Genomic DNA, 22,306 nt, shown 5'->3' on the forward strand with positions numbered 1-22,306 from the left:
AAGAATCCTGAGAAAAGAAGCAGGTTGTGGATTCCTCAAGATATCTACCGTGTACTAACAAAAGATTTGGTAAGAACTAAATGCATTGCTACTCTCTCTAGACTTCAATTACTAAGCTAACTTCTGTGTTTTCATTTAATATTTTTCATACAGATTTTGCCCAATTAATTCCTTGCTATCTTTTTCTTTTCCTATTAGGGGAGAAGTATATCAGTTGAAAGCATATCTCTAGACATGTCCGACAGTAGAGATATGGAACTAAGTTCTACGGCATTTAAGAGGATGAACAAACTTAAATTCCTCGAATTCTACAGTCCTTATGGCCACCAACAAGAACTACATGCTGCCCGTAAAATATGCAATATATCTCTGTCCAAAGGGCTCAGTTTCTTACCAGATGAGCTAAGATATCTGTATTGGGATAAATACCCTTTAACATCTCTGCCCTTGAACTTTTGCCCAGACAATCTTGTTCAGCTTCATTTGATAGGTAGCCATGTTCAACAACTTTGCAACAGAGATCAGGTATGTTTTAGTGTCTTGACTTGTTAAAATGATAATCGAGCAGTTGAATTTTTAAAATTAATAATTGAGTGCGACAACCTAACATGTAGATTTTTTTTAAATTTTTACAGATATAGATGAGAGAGCAAAAATTATTGAACACCTAAAAAACTAAAGTGGATTATTTATTGATATAGCCTTAGAATAAATTTTATCTTGCATAAGTAACTTTTTCTAACCTCTATTAAACCTTAATTTAGTAGTCTTAATTTTCAATCCCCAATTCATGAATTCTAGCTAATATTTATTGCACTATAAAATTCTAATGACTAGATAAATATTAATCCTTAATTTAGTAGTCTTAATTTTTAATCCCTAATTCATGAATTCTAATATTTATTTTGCTATAAAATTCCAATGACTCGGTAAAAACACGTTTATATATGATGGACAAGTTTATCATTTTATTGTTTTTACAACTCATCTTGAATACATGTCTTTTAATTTTTTTTATTTCATTAAACATTTTAAAAGATTTACATTGATATTTATAATTTAACTTATTAAAAACACTATTTTGTTATTTTTTTATAAGTAATTAGGCTTAATTGTTAGTTTTAAAAGTTCAACCACTTAATTGCTATTTTTTTTACAAATTTAAACACCAAAGAATATAATTATCTCAACTTCGAATGTGGTCGTGTATTCTTAACACGTCATTCACCATTGCAGTGTCTTGAAAATTTGAAAGTTTTGGACCTCAGCGACTCTGTGGAGCTAATCAAAATTCCAGACTTGTCTGAACTCTCAAAACTTGAGGTTTTACGTTTGAGACACTGCACCAGTTTGGTTGAGATTTACTCATCTATTCCATATGACAGCAACCTTTCACATATGGATCTTGGAAATTGCAAAAATCTCTTAAAGATTTCAAGCACCTTTAAGTTGAAAAGACTTAATTTCCTTTCTCTTGAAGGTTGCTCAGGAATCACAGAGTTTCCAAAAGTTACACAGGGTATAAGGCATCTTATTTTAAATGGAACTTCAATAGAACAAGTTCCCTCGTCAATTGGGCGTCACACTTCACTCACTCTTTTGTCATTGGAAGGATGCACAAGGCTGGAAAGTCTTCCGTGTAGTATTGGTGAGTTGAAATGTCTCGAACATCTTAATCTTCGTGGATGCTCGGAACTGGCAAGTCTTCCAAACAATATATGCAAATTGAAGTGTCTGAACCGTCTTGATATGAATAAATGCTCAAAACTAATGAACCTTCCAGATGGCATTGTCAATTTGACGTCTCTTGAAGTCCTTGTTATATCTATGTGTCAACTTCTCAATGGATTACCAGAGAACATCAAGTAATAGAATATTAAATTAATTATTTTAATTAAACACTAAAATTAACTTATGATAAAAATAAAATTTTATTTTAATTTAATAATAGAATTAATTATGGATAAATTTAAAATTTAATAATATATTAAAAATCAAAATATAATTTTAAATTATTAATTTAGTCTTTCGATTAAATGAATAAAATAATAGTTACTTTTATTAAAATTTAAAAAGTTTTAATATAATAAAATAATATAATAACTAGCTTAGACCAAACCTCAAAAAGTAAATAATATTTAATGTAAATATCCTTAATACCCGCTTACATTATCTCTCTAGTATACTAATTCTAGAATCTTCATCGTAATGTCCCTCGCATATAATTTTTAGGTCCTTCTTCATCTAATTATAATCCTATTACTCACTAATTATTTTACATATTATTACTACTCATTTTTAAAACTGATCCTAATAAATCATATTGTATTTAATTTAATATTCTTCACTTGATACACTTACTTATTATTTAACTATTTAGCTATATTATAAGAAGATAGCATTAAATTAAATTCGGGTATTACATTATAAGTGTATAAATTGTTATTACTATATTGGTTACTTTACCTATAATTACAAGTTATATTTAAATAAACTTAATTACTTGGTTGTTTGAAACAAATTATGGTTTTGAAGTAATCATAGAAATTTCCTTTCAAAAATATCTCCTTATTGACCAAATAGGATATTAACATTTAATTTATTAATTGAAATAATTATGAATTAAATATAGGCTATACTTGTTTAAATATGAACCACTAAGAAAAATATCTAACATATAACTAAATTGGAACTTTCATCTATATCTAATTTTATTTAGCTTATTATTTAAATATATAATTCACTGCACATGTAGATCACTCTAATTAAACTGAAAGGAAAATATTAACTAAGAAAAGTGTTGATTAAACACCAAATATATTAATGTATACTCCTTACTCATCCCATTGACCTCTAATTTCTTACACTTCTTCCTAACTTTGGTAGTAAGTATTTGGTTAGACTCAGCAGCAAAAAAATAAATATAAAAGCTTAATATTTAAATTAAAAATAATTTATTTAACAGCACATTTGATGCATAAAGATTAAATATAAGTTTTGCTATAAAGATTTAGTTGAGGAAGAAAAGTTGGAAAAGAAAATGTCTTTCCACTACACATTGAATAAATGAACCTTCCTACCCAGGACAAAATCCTTGCCAACCACTAGAATTATTTCTCTTCTTCTTATCTTTATCCTCCATTACTACATAGAAAACTATCACATAATTCACTTGTTATTCAGGTACTATGGCTTCTACCTCCTCCACTCCTCCTCAATGGAAATATGATGTGTTCCTTAGTTTTAGAGGTCTAGATACCCGTAATGGTTTTCTTAGTCATCTCTTCAAAGCTTTAAGGGAAAAACAAATTATCGCCTTCAAGGATGAAAATCTGGATAGAGGAGAACAGATCTCTGATACCCTCTCGCGAACAATCGAAGAATCATATGTTTTAGTTGTTATTTTGTCGAAAAATTATGTAGATTCTCCATGGTGTTTGGATGAGCTCGTGAAAATACTTCAGTGTAACAAAGAGAAGGGACAAGTAGTACTGCCTGTTTTTTATGAAATAGATCCAACTGAGGTGCAAGAATTGACAGGGAGCTATGCCGATGCCCTTATGAACCATCGAAAAGAATTCGAAGATTGCTTAGTCGAGAGCTGGAGCCATGCTTTGAAGGAAATAGCTGGAATGGCAGGATTTGTTTCACGGAATATGAAGTGAGTTTTCTTTTATTTTTTCCCATTCATTTTCAAAAGAATTACTTTTTCACTGAGTAAAATGTTGACTATGGATATTATTGTTTTAACTTTTTTTAATTCAATATTTAAAACATGCATTTAATATTTTCGATGTCATAGTTGGTAGAGTGAACTAGTTGATTTATCCCTATAAATTCAAGAGAAAAATTGTTAACATTTTATATTTTTTCAATTACTTTTCTCCTGGTTATTTTTGACATGTCTTTTTTTTTTTCTCTTTTTCTTTTTATGTAATTAGGCCGGAGTCAAAACTAATCGAGGAAATTGTCGATCACATATGGGAGAGATTAAATCAAACATTTTCTTATTATCATTATGATGATGGTTTAGTTGGAATTAATTCACGAATCAAAGATATTGAATTAATATTATGCCTTGAGTCAAAAGATGTGCGCATTTTAGGAATATGGGGAATGGGTGGTATTGGAAAAACAACTATTGCTAGCAAAATATTTGATCAGATTTCATCTCAATTTGAGAGGATATGTTTTGTTGCAAATGTGAGGGAAAAATTAGAAAAAAGCACATTAGATAGTTTACAGCAAGAAATTCTTACCAAACTATTAGGGAAAGAATATCTTGGCATGCCTATAAAACTATCCTCTTCTTTCATTAGAAAATGGATAACGCGGAAAAAGGTTCTCATTGTTCTTGACGATGTGAATGATTCAGAGCAAACAAAGTTTTTAGTAGGGGCTCGTGATATTTATAGTCCAGGGAGTAGAATTATTATGACAAGTAGAGATAAACAAATTCTCAAGAATGGAGGTGCCGAGATATATGAAGTTAAAAAGCTGAATTATCATAATGCTTTTCAGCTCTTTATCTTGCATGCTTTTAAAGAAAATCCTCCTGCAGAAGCACTAATGGAAGTGACAAGGATGGCAGTAGAGTATGGACAAGGCATTCCATTAGCTCTTAAAGTTTTGGGTTCCACCTTATGCGATAAAAATATAAAAGAATGGAGAGATCACTTAAAAAAGTTGGAGGGTATTTCTGATAAGAAAATTCAAAATGTACTGAGAATAAGTTTTGATGATTTGGACGAGGACGAAAAGGAAATATTTCTTGATATTGCATGTTTCTTTAAGTCGGAGGATAAAAATGAAGTTGAAAGTATCTTGAGCAGTTTTGGTCGTTCTGCAATAACTGGAATCAGAATTCTTCAGGACAAGTCTCTCATCACAGTTTCGAACGAAAAGATAGAAATGCATGATTTACTCCAACAAATGGGCAGAGATATTGTTCGTCAAGAAGGCGTCAAAGATCCTAGAAAAAGGAGCAGGTTGTGGAATCCTCAAGATATCTACCATCTACTGACAAATGATTTAGTAAGAATCGAATGCGTTGCTATTCTTTTTAAAATTCAATTTCTAGTAACTCGTGTGTTTTCATTTAATATTTCATATAGATTTGCCCAATTAATTATTGCTTTCTTTTTTCCTTTTAATTAGGGGAAAAATATTTCAGTTGAAAGCATATCTCTCGACATGTCCCAAATTAGAGATATAGAACTAAGTCCCGCCGCATTTGAGGAAATGAGCAAACTTAAATTCCTCAGATTGCACACTACTTGTTTGGAACCAGGCTTTTCTTATTATCAACAAAACAAAGTTTGCCATCCCTGCAAAAGAACTAAAATATCCCTGTCTGAAGAGCTCAGTTTCCTACCAAATGGGCTAAGATATCTATATTGGTACGAATACCCTTCAAAATCTTTGCCCTTGAGTTTTTGCCCTGACAATCTTGTTCAACTTCATTTGAGGCATAGCCATGTTCAACAACTTTGCAACAGCGATCAGGTATGCTTTAGTATCTTTGTAAAGTTTGGATGTGCTCATCATGTATTCTTATCATCTCATTTACCATTGCAGAGTTTTGAAAATTTGAAAGTTATGGACCTCAGCTACTCTGCGGATCTAATCAAAATTCCGGACTTGTTTAAACTCCCAAAACTTGAGGTGTTACGTTTGAGAGGTTGCACAGGTTTGGTTGAGATTTCCTCGTCTGTTCCATATGGCAGTAAGCTTTCACACATGGATCTTGGAAATTGCGAAAATCTCTGTAGGTTTTCAAGCACCCTTCATTTGAAAAATCTTAATTTTCTTTCTCTTGAAGGTTGCTCAAAAATCACAGAGTTCCCGAAAGTCTCAAGGAATATAAGAAGTCTTATTTTAAATAGAACTTCAATAGAACAAGTTCCCCCATCAATTGGGCGTTGCACTTCACTCACTGTATTGTCATTGGTAAGATGCACAAGGCTGGACAGTCTTCCGAGCAGTATTGGTGAGTTGAAATGTCTAAAACAGCTTTATCTTAGGGGATGCTTAGAACTGGCAAGTCTTCCAAACAATATTGGTGATTTGAAGTGTCTCGAAGATCTTTCTCTTGATGAATGCTCAAGACTAATGGATCTTCCAGATGATATTTGCAATTTGAAGTCTCTTAGAAATCTATGGTTAAGTAAGTGTCAACGTCTCAGTGGATTACCAGAGAACTTGGGGAATTTAGAATCTCTAGAGGCACTTTATGTAATTAAAAGTGGTATAAAAGCGCTACCGTGGTCTATCAATGGATTGAGCAAACTTTGTCATTTATTTTGCGATGGTTGCAAAGGATTATTATTGCCTCCTTTCACAGGTTTATCCCATCTACAACAGCTTTCTCTAGAGGACTGTGGCATGACAGAAATTTCAGACATTTCCTCTTTAGTTTCATTGGGGAGCTTAAATTTAGGTGGAAATAATTTGGAGACGTTGCCTACCAGCATCAGACAACTTTCTATGTTACAATTCCTCGCTCTAAGGAACTGTAAGAGACTTAAATGTTTATCTCATCTTCCATCTGCTCTACAAACTTTAGTCATGACCAACTGCACATCTCTGGAATCAATGCTAACATCACCCACTAAAGCAAATACGGATTCCTTGTGCTGGCTTGACACTTGGAATTGCGTGAGTTTGAATCAGAATGAGTGCAAAAAGATTATGGATGATATGCTGCAGAGACTTGGTAGTATATTGCCACAGCTGAAACGCCATACTATTTTAAAAGAAACCCACCACCGTACTTTTCAGGTCTCTCTCTATCTTTCTAGATCTTCTTCTTGTTGTTATGAAATCACGAGCCATGATATTTTTCTTGTTACAGGAAAGGGGTCAATGCAATGTGAAAGTTTACAGATTCAATGCTGGGTTTCGTGGTGCTGGAGGTGAGCTACCGCAAAGAATGAGGTATCAAAATAACAGTGGGTCATCTTTGCTATTGTCATTGAGACCGGAACCACATGACTTCATGTTTCTCTCCTTCTGCGCCACTGTTACATTCCAAGGTTGCTATTCTCGTGATTTCGAATTTGTGGAATGTAAATGTAAATTTGTGGCCGAGTCTAGGCATTCCCTTTGTTTCCAATCAAAAGGAGAAAAAAGAGATGTAGGCGAAGAGGTGTTGGGATCAGAATACAGTTTCTTTTGGCATTCAGCAGTTCATTTCAGCTACTCCGGATACCGTTTCAATAAGGCCTCATTTGAATTTCACCCTGTATTCTACCATAAAGGCCAAACATGTGTAAGCTCCAGTGCGGTGGTAACCAAGTGTGGAGTTCATCTATTGTATGATGACAATGACACTGACAATGACATCTCTTTATCGAAATTACCTTGGGTATGGAGGTCTTCCTACTGGAGAATGCCAGAGAATATCGAAATCGAGGAGGATGAGGGAGAGGAAGAATAAGCGAATTGTTGATTTTGATCAATGGGACTGAGAAGCTTCTTAACATTTTCAAGTACCTTTCAGCAGTTGCACAGTACTCAAGAAGAACATTTCCAATTGCACTTGGTTAAATGTTCAATTAGCAACAAATGTAAGGCATCAAATATATGTAACAATACAAACATATTTTCCCTTTCCACATGGCTTGGAATTGTGAGCAGAGAAGGAAAGTTTTATCTTTTTTTTTTTAAAAAAAAAAATTTAGGGGAGAGTAGCTTTGGATCCTTACATTACAATTCAACTATTAATCTTACTTGCTCATTACGCGGTTAGCATATTTAACACTGGCAAAGTTAATTTTAAAAATTAAAATTATATTAAATAATTATATATCAAATAAATTTTTTATATATTTATAAAAAAATTATTTATAAGACACCGCCCGTGATGGAATTACTTTTTTATTCTTTTTTATGAATTTGTTCTTCTTGGCTACGTCTACCACTTATCGATATCAACATAAATATATTAAAATTATTGTTTGCAATCAGTAATTATATTTTTGTGTTGTTAGACTCCATCATTCAAGAAAGAAAAAGATGAAAAATTAGATAGTTAGAATTAATTTGGGTAGAGCGTTATAATATAATTGTGGTATTTTAATATGTATGATTTATATAATTGTCGGTTAAATTAATAAAAATACAAGGAATTCATTAATGTGACTTGAGTTATAAGTTTGTGTTAAAAATTTTAGAAATTTATCAACCAATATACTTTTATCTCCAACAGGAATATCTACATGACAATGTCCTCATAGCTCATGAGGCCTTTCACTCCTTTAGAACAAACCTAAATAAAGGACTTAAAGGTTGCTCAAAAATTTTAAAAAAATCACATAATGTAAGACATTTTATTTTAGATGAAACTGTAATAGAACCAGTTCCTTCGTCAATTCGGTGTTGCAATTCACTCTGTAGATTGTTATTGGTAAAATGAACAAGGCTGATGAGTCTTCCAAGCAGTATTGGTTAGTTGAAATATCTCAAACATTTTAATCTTAAAGACGCTCAGAATTGGCAAGTTTTCCGAATAATATCGGTGAGTTGAAGTGTTTCCGAGATCTTTTTCTTAATAAATAAATACTTAAAACTATTAAATATTTGAGATGGCATTTGCAATATGAAACCTCTTAAAATCCTTTATATAAGCTAAAGATAAATTTGTACCACATCACATAAATTTAAGATATATTCTTTTGTGTTATAAAGCAAACTATAATGTTACCTTGAAAAAATTTTAGATAGACTTGTAATTGGTAGACAATTTGAATTGAATGTTGACGTGTAGATTATTTATAAGTATTGTATTTATATTGGTTGATTAATTTATTACTTCTAACCACCTATGATTAAAAATCAACCAATACAAAATGCAACAATCGATAAAATCTCAATATGCAATTGGTTGTGTATATGAATGATGTGGTAAACTTAGTGTATCTAAGAATTTTTTGGTTAATGTTTTGTACTTTTTTCTAAAAAAATTTAAAAAAATTTATGATATAAACAAACCATCAGATATAAATATAAATGGGTTACAATATTAAAAAAGATTGAAAATAATATCTTAATTTTTCAATATTTATAGTTGCTTTTTATTTGCTCAAGTGTATGGATTTTAAATTTGTCTCTAATTGAATACTTTTGATTGTTTTAGTCTTATGATTGACTTGACCAGGCGCTAATGGACCTATTTAGAATAAATAACTTGCCATGCTAATTGTGGCGTTTTAAGTAACAATAATGGTGCTAATTGACTAAAATATCCAACTCCTTCTTCTTCTTAAGGATCTGAACAAAGAAGAAGAAGCTGAAAAAAGTAAAAAAATGGAAGGAAGGTGCCCATCTGTTTTTTTGCAAAAGGGAAAATCAAAACAATGAAAATAGTAATGTCAATGCGAGAGCAATAAAATTAGGATCATACGTCAACATTAATTATAATTTTAGCATTCAGTAAAATTAGCCAAATTTGCTGAAATAGGATGAATATTGGCAACTAATTTTTCTATTTTTTTTTTATTAAAAAAAATCTAATTTTTACTTTAACGATATGTATGATAGATGCATTTGGTTTGTATTAAAAAGACTTAATTCAATAAAGATAAAATTAAAGATGGTTGATATATTGAAATAAAAGTACAACGATGTTAAAAAAAAATATAGTAACATAAATATGAGATTAGCATAAATAGAAAAGTTATGATGATGATGGTGGGGGTTAGGAGTATATGCTTAGAAATAGCATAAATAGAAAAGTGATGATCATGATGGTGGGTGTTAGGAGTATATGCTTAGAAATAAGTCTGATGCCTTTCTTAATTTCTGTTAATTTAAGACAATGGTTGAGTTACAATTAGACACCAAAATTAAAGCCTTACAAACAGACTGGGGTGGTGAGTTTAGAGCTTTCAAGTCTTTTCTTGATGAAAATAGGATCATTTACAGAATGTCTTGTCCCCATACTCAAGCTCAAAATGGACTACTAGAGAGAAAACACATAACCATTTTTGAACGTTGTTTAGCTTTGTTGTCTCAAGCTTCTACCCAAAAAATATTGGGATGAAGCTTTTAGAACTATTGCTTACCTCACAAATAGATTACCCACACAAAATCTTAATGGTAAATGTCTTTTTGAGGTTCTCTTTCAAGTCCAACTCAATTACACATTTCTAAAAGTGTTTGGTTGTACTTGCTATCCTAACTTGAGGCCTCGTAACAAGCCTAAGCTTCAATATACAATGTACATTCTTGAAGTATAGTTAGTCTTAATCACAAAGGATATAAATATCTTTTTTATTATGGCAGAACTTATATCTCTCGAAATATAATTGTTAATGAGCAATTCTTTCCTGTTGCAGTCTCTTCTTCTTTTACATCTAATACCTCTTCTGTTTTACTCAATTATTCTTTACCAAAAGCTGCTCCTCTTATACTTCCTCATTCTCTCTTTTCTTCTCCTTGTGACAAGCCTGTGTGTAATATGGATAAATCTAGTTCTGTATCTAATGTTAATTTTGCTTCTATATCCTTTGGTACTAATGCTTTAACCAGGTAAGTTTGCCCTGGATGTTGTTGTTCATGTTGTTCGTTCTACAAAATTTACCAGTTTGTGCTCCTGCACCAGATTCAGCTTCATTGCCAGTACTCACAATTGTTCCTCCTACTAATACTCACACTATGACTACAAGGTCTAAGGCTGGTATCTTCAAACCAAAAAGGTTTTTATTGCCTCTATTTCTATTCCTAAAATGTTGCAAAAGCACTTACTAACCCAAAGTAGAGATAGGCTATGCTTGAAGAGTATTAAGCTCTTTTAAGAAATTACTTGGTCCTTGGTTTCTTTGCCTCTTGACAGAAAGCCTATTAGCTGTAAGTGGGTATTTCAAGTGAAAGAAAATCCAGATGGCTCAATTGCGAAGTACAAAGCCAGGCTTTTTGCCAAAGGCTTTTATCAACAAGTTTGCTATGATCTTACAGAAAGCTTCAATCCAGTTAAGGTTTTCATTCGGTTACAAACTGCTCTTCTCAGTCTTGGGTTTGCCTCAACAAAAAATCTGATCAATCCTTATTCATTCGATCTACTCCTGATCATGTTACATACATTCTGGTCTATGTTGATGACATTCTTGTTACTAGCAGTTCTTTATTAATTCTTGATGTTCTTGTATCTCAGCTCAAGTTTGCCTTTTCCTTGAAAGATTTGGGGGCTATCAACTACTTCCTACAAATTCAAGCTTCTCATACCACTGAAGGTTTTCATTTGTCTCAAACAAAGTACAACTACAAAAGAATTAACAGTTTACTGATAGAATTTTTTACGTTAGTAAACTCAATAAATTCGTTGGTATTTCTATTTACTGATAGATTACCAACAACCGCAATCATTGGTAATTTTATTATCGGTAAAATATTCACCCACTGAAAAGCAAACCATCGATAATTATCGACCGAATTTTCGCCGGTATATCGTAATTTAGTTGTCGGTAAAATGATTGTAAGTTCTTTTAAAAAAAAAATAATTAGCGACAGATATTTTTCGGTAATCCATCAGTAAACCATCGATAATTTTTAAATATTTTTTAAAATAATTAAAAAATTAATCGCTTATCTGTCAGTAAAATTTTAAGATTTTTATAAAATTAAAAAACCGTGGTAATCTGTTGGTAATTTTTATTTAACCTTTTTTAAAGAATTCCAAAATCGTCAATAATCCATCAATAAGTTCTGAATATTTTTTAAAAATTTAAAATATTTTAAATTAAAATTTTTATAATAGACATAAAGATTAAAAAATAGGTTATATAAGAGATCATTAAGAAATTAATAAGCATAAAAAAGTATTCAAAATGATTAATACTTAATAAATTAAAATTATATTTTTAAACTAAAGTAAATAAATTGAGCATCAAAATTAAAAAATAAAAAAACTAGAAAAGGAAAGAGGAAGTATATATGAGATTTAAAAAATTTAGTGATGGAAGAAAAAATATGCAAGAAAAACCTTAAAAGTTAAAAATTAAAACTAAAAGTTTTAGTAATTCTTTTTCAAGCCACATTAATAAAACTAAGATAAAGATATATAAATATTAAAAAATAAACAAAAACATAAAAAGCTAAATATACAAAAATTTAAATAAACTTAATACTTTTGTTTTATTGATGAATTTGGAGAAATTTAAGAAGAAAAATAAAAAAAGAAAAGAATAAGAAAAAAATATGGCACTACATAATAATTAATAAATTATAAAAAAATAAATAAGAAAAAGAAATAAAATAAGTGAAAAAGAGAGAAAGTGAGTCTAAAAGAAAGATAGAAAGTGAGAAGGAAAAATATAAGATACAAGGAAAAGTGATAAGAAAAGGAGGAGGATACCTTTTATAATTTTTTTTGCCGATGGTTTATTAATGGAATTGAAAATTTGGAGGGAAAATTTCCTCTATAACAAAAAATACCGACGATTTACCGACCGAAATTCCATGGTTATTAATTTTTTCTCAAAAATTTAATAAAATTTTTTGAAAGGAAATTCCCCTCCAATATTTTTATTTACAGACGAAAATATTTAGAAAAATGAAAAATGAAAAATTTTACAAAAATTTGGAGGGAAATTCCCTCCAAATTTTTTTAGAATAATAATTATTAGTTTTAATTTATCGACGGATATAATCCTTCAGTAAATATTAAAAATAAAAAAATGAAATTATTTCACCTTAGCAACATAAATTTCTATCATTAATGGTGGCGGCATATTTAGGCGCTTAATTTAGCGACGAGATTTTTTGTCGGTAAAAAATATCGATAATCCGTTTTTTGTCGGTAAAGTGTCACTAATAGGTGGCGCCATTCTGTAGCGCCTTATTTAGCAACGAAAAAAATCTATCTGTAAATCTTTATCGATAATCTATCAGTATTTTGTTAGTAAATTAAAGAAGTAAAATTTCTTAATATTTCGTTAATAAATAGTAAAATTTAGCGATAAAAAGTTTCGTCCATTTACTGAAAATTTCTTGTAGTGTACATTACTGACCTGCTTTAGAAAACCAAGATGTTGTCCTATAAAGGTCTTTATGCTCCAATGACTAGTGGTCTCAAATTAAGTGCTTATGGTGGTGTTCCATTTGAAGATACTAAGCTTTATAGAAGTACAGTTGGGGCTTTACAGTATGCCACTATTACTAGACCTAAACAGCTTTCAGTGTCAATAAAGTCTGCTAGTTCATGTAGAATCCTGGTGAAGTTTATTGGCAATCTGTAATACACATCTTCAGATACCTTCAAGGCATATTTCAGTATAGTTTACATTTGTGTAAGTCCTCTTATCTGTCTTCGGTTAGTTTTCATGATGTTGTTTGGGCTTCTGAACTAGATGAGAGGAGGTTTACCTTAGGAAATTGTGTTTTTCTTAGTCCAAATTTGATTTTTTTGGACTTCAAAGAAACAAAGTGTAGTTTCAAGATCCAGTATAGAGGTAGAATATTACGGAGATTACTTGGATAAAGTCTTATTAACTCAGTTGCATGTTCTATTATCTCATCCTCCCATTGTGTGGTGTGACAATCTTAGCACTATGTTATTGCCTTCTAATCATGTTATTATTTTTAAACTGAGTCACATACTAATTACATTATTATTTTTATTCGAAATTAAAATTAAATATTGCTAAAATATAATATCTTATTCTATTTTTGTAAAAGAATAATTTTATATGAGTTCAATAATAATATTTAATTTTTAGAAATATTAATTAAAAATATTATCTAATTATTTTTATTAAATAATATGAATAAAATTATGTTAAAATTAAATAATTTTACTTAACTCAATAAAAATCCATTTCTATATAATTTGATATTTCGTATAAGTTCAATATATGAAGAAAATCTATTGATTGAGTTGAATTGATTACTTTTACCAAGTTGTTGGATAAATTGATTAAAAAATTAAATTTTAAACTAAATGCACTTTAATTTCAGTTCAAGAGGTAAATTGGCATTTTATCCATTTTCTTGATCTCTAACATCGGCAAGACGCGGTATTGTGTTGTTCAGAAAATTATGACGAGTGTGATTCAGGAAATTGGCATTTTACACATGGCTTTTTCGGGATTTCTTTTATTTTTCTTTCTGGTTTATTTTCTTTTGATCAGAAATGCTGTCTTATCAATATGAATATCAGAATGCTGTATAAGATCATCATCATCGTCATCAATTCATCATTTGCTTTTCTGGAACTGGCATTTTCTCTACTTCCACTTTAGCACTGAATGAAAATTTAGATTGGCTTGAAAGAGTCCTAAAAACATGTACGGACTAACCTACTCAAATTCCAACTAGCCACTCCTGCTTCCCTTCTTTTCCCTTTCTTCTTCCTTTTTTCTTTTTTAAATCTTTTGGAACTCGCCACCATCACCACTGCAACTATAAAAGCTTCAACCACTACATACTATTTTATTATATCAAAATAAACGTGACAAGTGCATATGCAACCATGATTTACATTGTTCCGCACAAAAGATAAATAAATAAATGAATAGATAAAACAAAAGCATGATTAGCAATGAATGCCAAATGTCGTAGAATCAATAGAAAATAGGAAGAAAAAAGGTCCCAAAATTCTTCATCAAACAGTTAGTTTAGAAGGTGTAAAAACAAGAAAAGAGGAAAAGGAATCAAATAATAAGAGATGAATTTTGATTAGAAGGACGAGTCCTTTTTGACATCAACCAAAAGACACCTTTAACTTAAAAAAATTTCCTTTCAGCAGTATAAAATTTCTTGCGGTGATATTGTATTGCAAATGATAGATTGATATCTTCCTCTTCTTCTTATCTTTATCCTCCATTGCTACACAGAAAACCGTCGCAGTAATTCACTTGTTATTCAGGTACTATGGCTTCTACTTCCTCCACTCCTCCTCAACGGAAATATGATGTGTTTCTTAGTTTTAGAGGTCTAGATACCCGTAATGGTTTTGTTAGTCATCTCTTCAAAGCTTTAAGTGAAAAACACATTATCACCTTCAAGGATGAAAATCTTGACAGAGGAGAACAGATCTCAGATACCCTCTCGCAAACAATCAAAGAATCATATGTTTCAGTTGTTATTTTTTCGAAAAATTATGCATGTTCTGCATGGTGTTTGGATGAGCTCGTGACAATACTTCAGTGTAATAAAGAGAAGGGTCAAGTAGTACTGCCTGTCTTCTATGAAATAGATCCAACTGAGGTGCAGGAATTGACAGGCAGCTATGGCAATGCACTTATGAACCATCGAAAAGAATTCGAGAATTGCTTAGTCGAGAACTGGAGCCATGCTTTGAAGAAAATAGCTGCGATGGCAGGATTCGTTTCATGGAATACCAAGTAAGTTTATTTTTTCCCTTTCATTTTCAAAATACGTACTTCTTCACTAAATCTTATTATTTCAACTTTTGTTTCAGCTCAACAGTTAAGTCATGCATTCACTATATTCGATTTCATAGTTGGTAGGTGAACCAGTAAATTTATCTCTATAAATTCAAGAGAAAAATCTTTTAAGGTGCTGTATTTTTTTTCATTACTTGTTTCCGCCTCCTGATTACTTTCAACATGTTCTTTTTTTTTTTCTTTTATGTAATTAGGCCGGAGTCAAAACTAATCGAAGAAATTGTCAATCATGTTTGGGAGAAATTAAATCAAGCATTTTCTTATGATCATTGTGATGATGGTTTAGTTGGAATTAATTCACGTATCAAGGATATTGAACAAATGTTATGCCTTGAATCAAAAGATGTTCGCATTTTAGGAATATGGGGAATGGGAGGTATAGGAAAAACAACTCTCGCTAGCAAAATATTTGAACGGATTTTATCTCAATTTCACAGTTCATATTTTGTTGCAAATGTGAGAGAAAAATTAGAAAAAAGCACATTAGATTCATTACAACATGAACTTCTTTCCAAACTATTAGGAAAAGAATATTCAGATCTTGGGATGCCTATCAAAATATCCTCCTCTTCCATTAGAAAATGGATAATACGGAAAAAGGTTCTCATTGTTCTTGACGATGTGAATGATTCAGAGCAAATAGATTTTTTGGTAGGGCTCATGATATTTATGGTCGAGGGAGTAGAATTATTATGACAAGCAGAGATAAACAAATTCTCAAGAACGCAGGTGCCGAGATATATGAAGTTAAAGAATTGAATTTTGATGATGCTTTTAAACTCTTTATCTTGCATGCTTTTAAAGGAAATCCTCCTCCAAAAGCATTCATGGGAGTGGCGAGGACGTCAGTAGATTATGGACAAGGCAACCCATTAGCTCTTAAAGTTTTGGGTTCCAACTTATATGATAAGAATATAGAAGAATGGAGTGACCACTTAAAAAAACTGGAGGGTATTTCTGATAAGAAAATTCAAAACATACTGAGAATAAATTTTGATAATTTGGACGAGGACGAGAAAGAAATATTTCTTGATATAGCATGTTCTTTCAGGTGGGAAGAGAAAGATGAAGTTGAAAGTATCTTGAGCAGTTTTGGTCGTTCTGCGATAACTGGAATCAGAAGTCTTTATGACAAGTCTCTCATCACAATTTGGGACAAGAAGATAGGAATGCATGATTTGCTCCAACAAATGGGCAGAGATATTGTTCGTCAAGAATGCGTCAAGAGTCCTGAAAAGAGAAGCAGGTTGTGGATTCCTCAAGATATCGATCGTGTATTGACAAAAGATTTAGTAAGAACCAAATGCATTGGCACTCTTTTTAAACCTCAATTGCTATAGTAACTTAAGTGTTTTCATTTAATATTTTTCATATAGATTTTACCCAATTAATTCTTTGCTATCCTTTTTCTTTTCCTATTAGGGGAGAAATATATCAGTTGAAAGCATATCTCTAGACATGTCCAAGAGTAGAGATATGGAATTAAGTTCTACGGCATTTGAGAGGATGAGCAAACTTAAATTCCTCAAATTCTATAGTCCTTATGACCACCGACAAGAACTATATGCTGCCTGCAAAATATGCAATATATCCCTGTCCAAAGGGTTCAGTTTCTTACCAGATGAGTTAAGATATCTGTATTGGCATAAATACCCTTTAACATCTCTGCCCTTGAACTTTTGCCCAGATAATCTTGTTCAGCTTCATTTGATACGTAGCCATGTTCAACAACTTTGCAACAGAGATCAGGTATGCTTTAGTAGCTTTGTAAAATTTGAATGTGGTCATGTATTCTTAACACGTCATTTACCATTGCAGTGTCTTGAAAATTTGAAAGTTTTGGACCTCAGCTACTCTGTGGAGCTAATCAAAATTCCAGACTTGTCTGAACTCCAAAAACTTGAGGTTTTACGTTTAAGAGGCTGCACCACTTTGGTTGAGATTTCCTCATCTATTCCATATGACAGCAACCTTTCACATATGGATCTTGGAAATTGCAAAAATCTCTTCAAGATTTCAAGCACCATTAAGTTGAGAAGACTTAATTTCCTTTCTCTTGAAGGTTGCTCAAGAATCACAGATTTTCCAAAACTTACAAAGAGTATACAGCATCTTAATTTGAATGGAACTTCAATAGAAAAAGTTCCCTCGTCAATTGGGCGTCGCATTTCACTCACTCTTTTGTCTTTGGATGGATGCACAAGGCTGGAAAGTGTTCCGAGCAGTATTGGTGAGTTGAAATGTCTCGAACGTCTTAATCTTACTGGATGCTCGGAACTGGCAAGTCTTCCAAACAATATAGGCGAATTGAAGTGTCTGAAACGTCTTTATATGATTGGATGCTCAAAACTAATGAACCTTCCAGATGGCATTGTCAATTTGACGTCTCTTGAAGTCCTTGTTATATCTATGTGTCAACTTCTCAATGGATTACCAGAGAACTTTGGGAATTTAGAATCTCTGAAGGGGATTTTTTGCAAGCGAAAGTGGTATAAAGGCGCTACCAATAGATTGAGCAAACTTGTTGAATTAGATTGCCGAGGATGCGAAGGATTAAAATTGCCTCCTTTCACAGGTTTATCCCGTCTAGAAGTTCTTTCTCTTGAGGATTGTGGTATGGAAGAAATTCCCGACGGTATTTCCTCTTTAGTTTCATTGGAGAAGCTACTTTTAGAGGGAAATAATTTGGAGAGGCTGCCTACCACCATCAAAGAATTCTCTAAGTTACGAATGCTCTATTTAAGGAACTGCGAGAGACTTAAATATTTACCTGATCTTCCGCCAGCTCTACAACATTTAGATTTGACCAATTGTACATCTCGGGAATCAATACTAACATCAGTCACAAAAGGAAATTTGGATTCGTTATGGACGCTTGATGCAAGTAATTGCGAGAGTCTGGATCAGAATGAGTGGAGAAACTTTGTAGATAATATGCTACGGAGACTTGAAAGTTTATTGCCACAGCTGAAACTCTCTACTTTAAAACAATTTCAGGTCTCTCTCTCTCTCTCTCTCTCTCTCTCTCTCTCTCTCTCTATCTGTCGCTCCATGAGTCCTGATTAAATATTTTTCTTATTACAGAAATGGGGGAACAGAAGTGTTTTTGAGTACTCCGCTATGTATCGTGTCGATGGAGGTGAACTGCCTCAAAGAATGAGGTATCAAAATAACAGTGGGTCAACTGTGCCATTCTCATTGAGACTGGATCCATGGGACTTCATGGTTCTCGTCTTTTGCGCTGTTGCTGTATTGAAAGATTGCCCTTCTCGTGCAGTCCCAGTTATGATATGTAAATGCAGATTGACAGCCGAGTCTGGACGTTCCCTTTGTTTCGAATCATATGGTAGGGATCTAAATAAAACTGACCAAATGTTCGGATCAGAACAGACTATCACTTGGTTTTCAACAGTAAAGCCAATCTACTCTAAATACAGTTACAAAAGGGCCTCATTTGAATTTTACCCTACCTTATTATATGAATTCGGTTATGAAGACGAATATGAAGACCAAGAAGGTGTAATAAGCTCTAGTGCAGTGGTAATCAAGTGTGGAGTTCATGTGTTGTATGATGATAATGACATTAACCTCCCTTCCTTTATAGACAGCGACACACCAAGCGAATCTCTTTTGCCACATTGCAGTTTCAACGATTTCGAAATCAAGGAGGAAGAGGAAGAGGAAGAGGAAGAGGAAGAGGAGGAAGAGGAGGAAGAACAAGTGAATTGTGGATTGATAAAACGTGTGTAAGGATAACTGAGAAGCTTTTGCTTAAATATTGTGGATTCAATATTTCACGCACATTTCTCAGCAGTTGCACACTAAAGAATAACGAAATTGCATTGGAAAATCTTAATTGTGCAAATAGCAACAGTTGTAAGACATACAAATTTCTTTTTATTTTTTTAAATTTTCATTCTTATTCTCAGAGTAACATTGAACCTTTCCATTTTTTGCTTTTAATAAATATACATATAGAGATATATATATTCCCAAAACATAGCTGGAGTCTTAATTTGATAACCCATACTCTTTTAAGCATTGAGATTTAATCAAATGTTTTGATTTTTTCTTTTTCTGTTGTTTAATTCTGCCATAAAATTTGGAGAGGTTGCCTACCAGCATCATACAACTTCCTATGTGACAATTCCTCGCTCTAAGGAACTGCAAGAGACTTAAATGTTTATCTGATCTTCCATATGCGCTACAAACCTTATTCATGACCAACTGCACATCTCTAGAATCAATGCTAGGTTGTTAGTATTGGTTGACTTGTTCTTTAGTTTATTTTTTACTTGGAGCTGATTTTTAGGCACAACTCATAGTTGCAGCTCATTGTTGCTACTATTTAGGCCTGTTATTTTGATACTTCTAGCTGTTGTAATTGCATATTTAAAAACTAATCTTTCTTCACTCTATCTTTTATTGTTAACAGTGGTATCAGAGCCTGGTTATTAAAAAAAAAAAAGAGCAGCAGCTTTATTTATTTTTCTATTTTGCATCATGTCTTCTAAAAGTTATATACAACTAGTTATTCCACGATTTAATGGTCATTACAACCATTGGAGTATATTGATGGAGAATTTCTTAAGGTCTATAGAATACTGAAAGATTGTTGAATTAAGATTAGCAGATCCTGAAGCTGGTGTTGCAGAGCAAGAAGGATTAAAGTTAAAAGATTTAAAAGTTAAAAATTATTTGTTCCAAACCATTGATCGATCTATTCTGAAAACTATTCTTTGCAAAGATACTTTCAGGAATATTTGGGACTCAACGAAGAAGAAGTATCAAGGCTCCTCAAGAGTAAAGCGGGCACAACTCTAAGCATTAAGAATGGAATTTGAGACTTTGCAAATGCATGATAACTAATCAGTTACCAATTATTCTGCAAGGACTATGGGCATTGGGAACAAAATGCGGTTTCATGGTGAGAAGATGGACGATGTTGTTATTGTTAAGAAGATTCTGCATTCTTTGGCTCTTAAATATGACTAAGTTGTTTGCTCAATCGAAGAATCAAAGGATATAGATGCATTATCACTTGGTAAACTTCAAAGCTCTTTATTAGTTCATGAACAAAAGATGAACAGAGATGTGAGCACAGAGGAACATGCTTTAAAGGCTTCTACCTTTCCTGAATCCTTATTTTCAAGAGGAAGAGGAAGAGGTAGAGTTAAAGGAACAAGAGGTTGCGGCAACCGTGATGGAGGCGGACAACATCAGGATTCTAGAACTGATTATAATCAAAATAAAGGGAGAGGATATGACAAATCCAAAGTAGAATATTTTAGATGTCATAAGTTTGGGCATTATCGTTCTGAATGTTATACCAAACTACCTAATGACAAAGGTAAATAAGAGAAATCCAATTTTGCAGAGAAGGCTGAAGTAGAGACCTTGTTAATGGCTAACCATGTTCTTGAGAAACTAGAATTAGATGTATGGTATGTGGATACAAGCTGCAGTAACCACATGTGTGGAAGTAAGTTTCTTTTCTCTTATTTAGATAAAGACTTTCGATCTACAATTGACTTTGGTGATAATAGTTCTACTGTTAATATAATGGGAAAAGGTGACATTAACATTAGAACCAAGAATGGTTTTATAGAGACTATTTCTAATGTTCTTTATGTTCTTGATTTAAGAAGTAATTTGCTAAGTGCTGGACAAATGCAAGAAAAAGGCTACGTTATAACCATTCAAAATGGTGCATATGAGATATATAATCCTTAAGAGGAGCCAATGTTGTAGTTCAGATGAGTCCAAACAGTTATTTCCATTGAAAATTGAAAGTGCTAAGCCATGCTTAAAGACTAAAGTAAAAGATCCTACCTGGCTTTGGCATTTTCATTACGGCCACTTGAATTTCGGTAGATTAAAGACTCTTCATCAAAAAAATATGGTAATAGGTCTTCCTTAAATTGATGTTCCTTCTACTTCTCAAGTCTGTGAAGAATGTGCTGTTAGTAAGCAACATCATTCTCAATTTCCTCAAGAAAAGTTATGGAAAGCAAAAAATGTTCTTGAGCTGGTTCATTTTGATATATACAGACCCATTAATCCATCACCTAATGGAGGTAAAAGATATATAATTACTTTCACTGATGATTTTAGTCAGAAAACTTGGGTCTACTTTTACAAGAAAAGTGAGAAGCTTTTAGTGGATGCTCATATTGAAAATGAATCAGAAAAAAGTATTAAAACTCTTCATACTGATCGCGAAGGAGAATATTGCTCAAAAGAATTTGAAGAGTTATATGATAATAAAGGTATTCGTAGAGAACTCACAATCTCTTACACACTGCACAGAATAGTGTGTCAGAGAGAAAAAATAGAACCGTCCTTAATATAGTGAGGAACTTGCTTGCAAAAGGGAAAATATTAAAGATTTTTTGGCCAGAGGCAATAAATTGGAGTATTTATGTATTGAACATATATCCCACTTTTTATGTTCAAAACAATGACACCCGAGGAGGCATGGAATGGACGAAAACCAGCAGTAGATCACTTCATAGTATTTGGTTGCATTGCTTATGCACATGTTCCTGATGTAAAAAGAAAGAAGCTGGATGAAAAAGGTGAAAAGTATCTTTCTTGGTGTAAATGAAGTGTCCAAGGCATATAAATTGTTTAACGTATTTACAAAGAAGATAGTGACCAGCAGAGATGTGATTTTCAATTAAGAAAGCACTTGGAATTGGAGTGAGCAACAGCCTACTCCAATCATTTTGGATGTTGAAACTAAAGAAGCGGATGAGCAATCCCCACAAATTACAATTGCCTCCTCACTTGAAAATTCACCAAATGCAGGTTCAATAGACACTGCTACATGTGAATAACATGAGACTAAACGTATTAGTAAGAGACCTGCATGGATGCAAGATTATGAGATAGCATAAATT

General features: G+C 32.2%; 4 protein-coding genes across 4 annotated transcripts; all 4 read left to right on the forward strand.

Annotated features, from left to right (window-relative positions):
• The first annotated feature begins 121 nt into the window (after positions 1-121).
• Positions 122-1,869, forward strand: LOC125370298 (probable WRKY transcription factor 19). The gene is made up of 2 exons (XM_048375312.1): positions 122-537; positions 1,129-1,869. The coding sequence occupies exons 1-2, from the start codon at positions 235-237 to the stop codon at positions 1,867-1,869; spliced, it is 1,044 nt and encodes a 347-aa protein (XP_048231269.1). The 5' UTR covers positions 122-234.
• Positions 1,870-3,024: 1,155 nt separating this feature from the next.
• LOC8266826 (disease resistance protein RPV1) lies at positions 3,025-7,660 on the forward strand. The gene is made up of 5 exons (XM_048375842.1): positions 3,025-3,661; positions 3,942-5,034; positions 5,158-5,505; positions 5,578-6,780; positions 6,854-7,660. The coding sequence occupies exons 1-5, from the start codon at positions 3,189-3,191 to the stop codon at positions 7,436-7,438; spliced, it is 3,702 nt and encodes a 1,233-aa protein (XP_048231799.1). The 5' UTR covers positions 3,025-3,188; the 3' UTR covers positions 7,439-7,660.
• Positions 7,661-14,770: 7,110 nt separating this feature from the next.
• Positions 14,771-16,744, forward strand: LOC125370299 (disease resistance protein RPV1-like). Its single transcript, XM_048375313.1, has 3 exons — positions 14,771-15,341; positions 15,599-15,952; positions 16,039-16,744. The coding sequence occupies exons 1-3, from the start codon at positions 14,869-14,871 to the stop codon at positions 16,742-16,744; spliced, it is 1,533 nt and encodes a 510-aa protein (XP_048231270.1). The 5' UTR covers positions 14,771-14,868.
• An 87-nt stretch (positions 16,745-16,831) lies between these two features.
• Positions 16,832-19,517, forward strand: LOC8266821 (disease resistance protein TAO1). The gene is made up of 3 exons (XM_048375843.1): positions 16,832-17,153; positions 17,223-18,401; positions 18,489-19,517. Exons 1-3 carry the CDS (start codon positions 16,863-16,865, stop codon positions 19,152-19,154), a joined length of 2,136 nt encoding a protein of 711 aa, XP_048231800.1. The 5' UTR covers positions 16,832-16,862; the 3' UTR covers positions 19,155-19,517.
• The last annotated feature ends 2,789 nt before the right edge of the window (positions 19,518-22,306 follow it).

This window comes from Ricinus communis, chromosome 6 (assembly GCF_019578655.1).
Source record: "Ricinus communis isolate WT05 ecotype wild-type chromosome 6, ASM1957865v1, whole genome shotgun sequence".
Classification (NCBI taxonomy): Eukaryota; Viridiplantae; Streptophyta; class Magnoliopsida; order Malpighiales; family Euphorbiaceae; genus Ricinus; species Ricinus communis.

What these genes read in the sequence shown, in the direction of transcription:
- LOC125370298 (XM_048375312.1), top strand. Translation starts at nt 235, where the DNA reads ATGTCCGACAGTAGAGATATGGAACTAAGTTCTACGGCATTTAAGAGG. An exon ending in GAGATCAGGTATGTTTTAGT is followed by an intron (nt 538 to 1,128) that starts GTCTTGACTTGT and finishes TAGTTTTAAAAG; the next exon opens with TTCAACCACTTAATTGCTAT.
- LOC8266826 (XM_048375842.1), top strand. Translation starts at nt 3,189, where the DNA reads ATGGCTTCTACCTCCTCCACTCCTCCTCAATGGAAATATGATGTGTTC. An exon ending in AACTTTGCAACAGCGATCAG is followed by an intron (nt 5,506 to 5,577) that starts GTATGCTTTAGT and finishes TTACCATTGCAG; the next exon opens with AGTTTTGAAAATTTGAAAGT. An exon ending in CCCACCACCGTACTTTTCAG is followed by an intron (nt 6,781 to 6,853) that starts GTCTCTCTCTAT and finishes TTCTTGTTACAG; the next exon opens with GAAAGGGGTCAATGCAATGT.
- LOC125370299 (XM_048375313.1), top strand. Translation starts at nt 14,869, where the DNA reads ATGGCTTCTACTTCCTCCACTCCTCCTCAACGGAAATATGATGTGTTT. An exon ending in TTCGTTTCATGGAATACCAA is followed by an intron (nt 15,342 to 15,598) that starts GTAAGTTTATTT and finishes TTATGTAATTAG; the next exon opens with GCCGGAGTCAAAACTAATCG. An exon ending in GAATATTCAGATCTTGGGAT is followed by an intron (nt 15,953 to 16,038) that starts GCCTATCAAAAT and finishes TGAATGATTCAG; the next exon opens with AGCAAATAGATTTTTTGGTA.
- LOC8266821 (XM_048375843.1), top strand. Translation starts at nt 16,863, where the DNA reads ATGTCCAAGAGTAGAGATATGGAATTAAGTTCTACGGCATTTGAGAGG. An exon ending in AACTTTGCAACAGAGATCAG is followed by an intron (nt 17,154 to 17,222) that starts GTATGCTTTAGT and finishes TTACCATTGCAG; the next exon opens with TGTCTTGAAAATTTGAAAGT. An exon ending in CTACTTTAAAACAATTTCAG is followed by an intron (nt 18,402 to 18,488) that starts GTCTCTCTCTCT and finishes TTCTTATTACAG; the next exon opens with AAATGGGGGAACAGAAGTGT.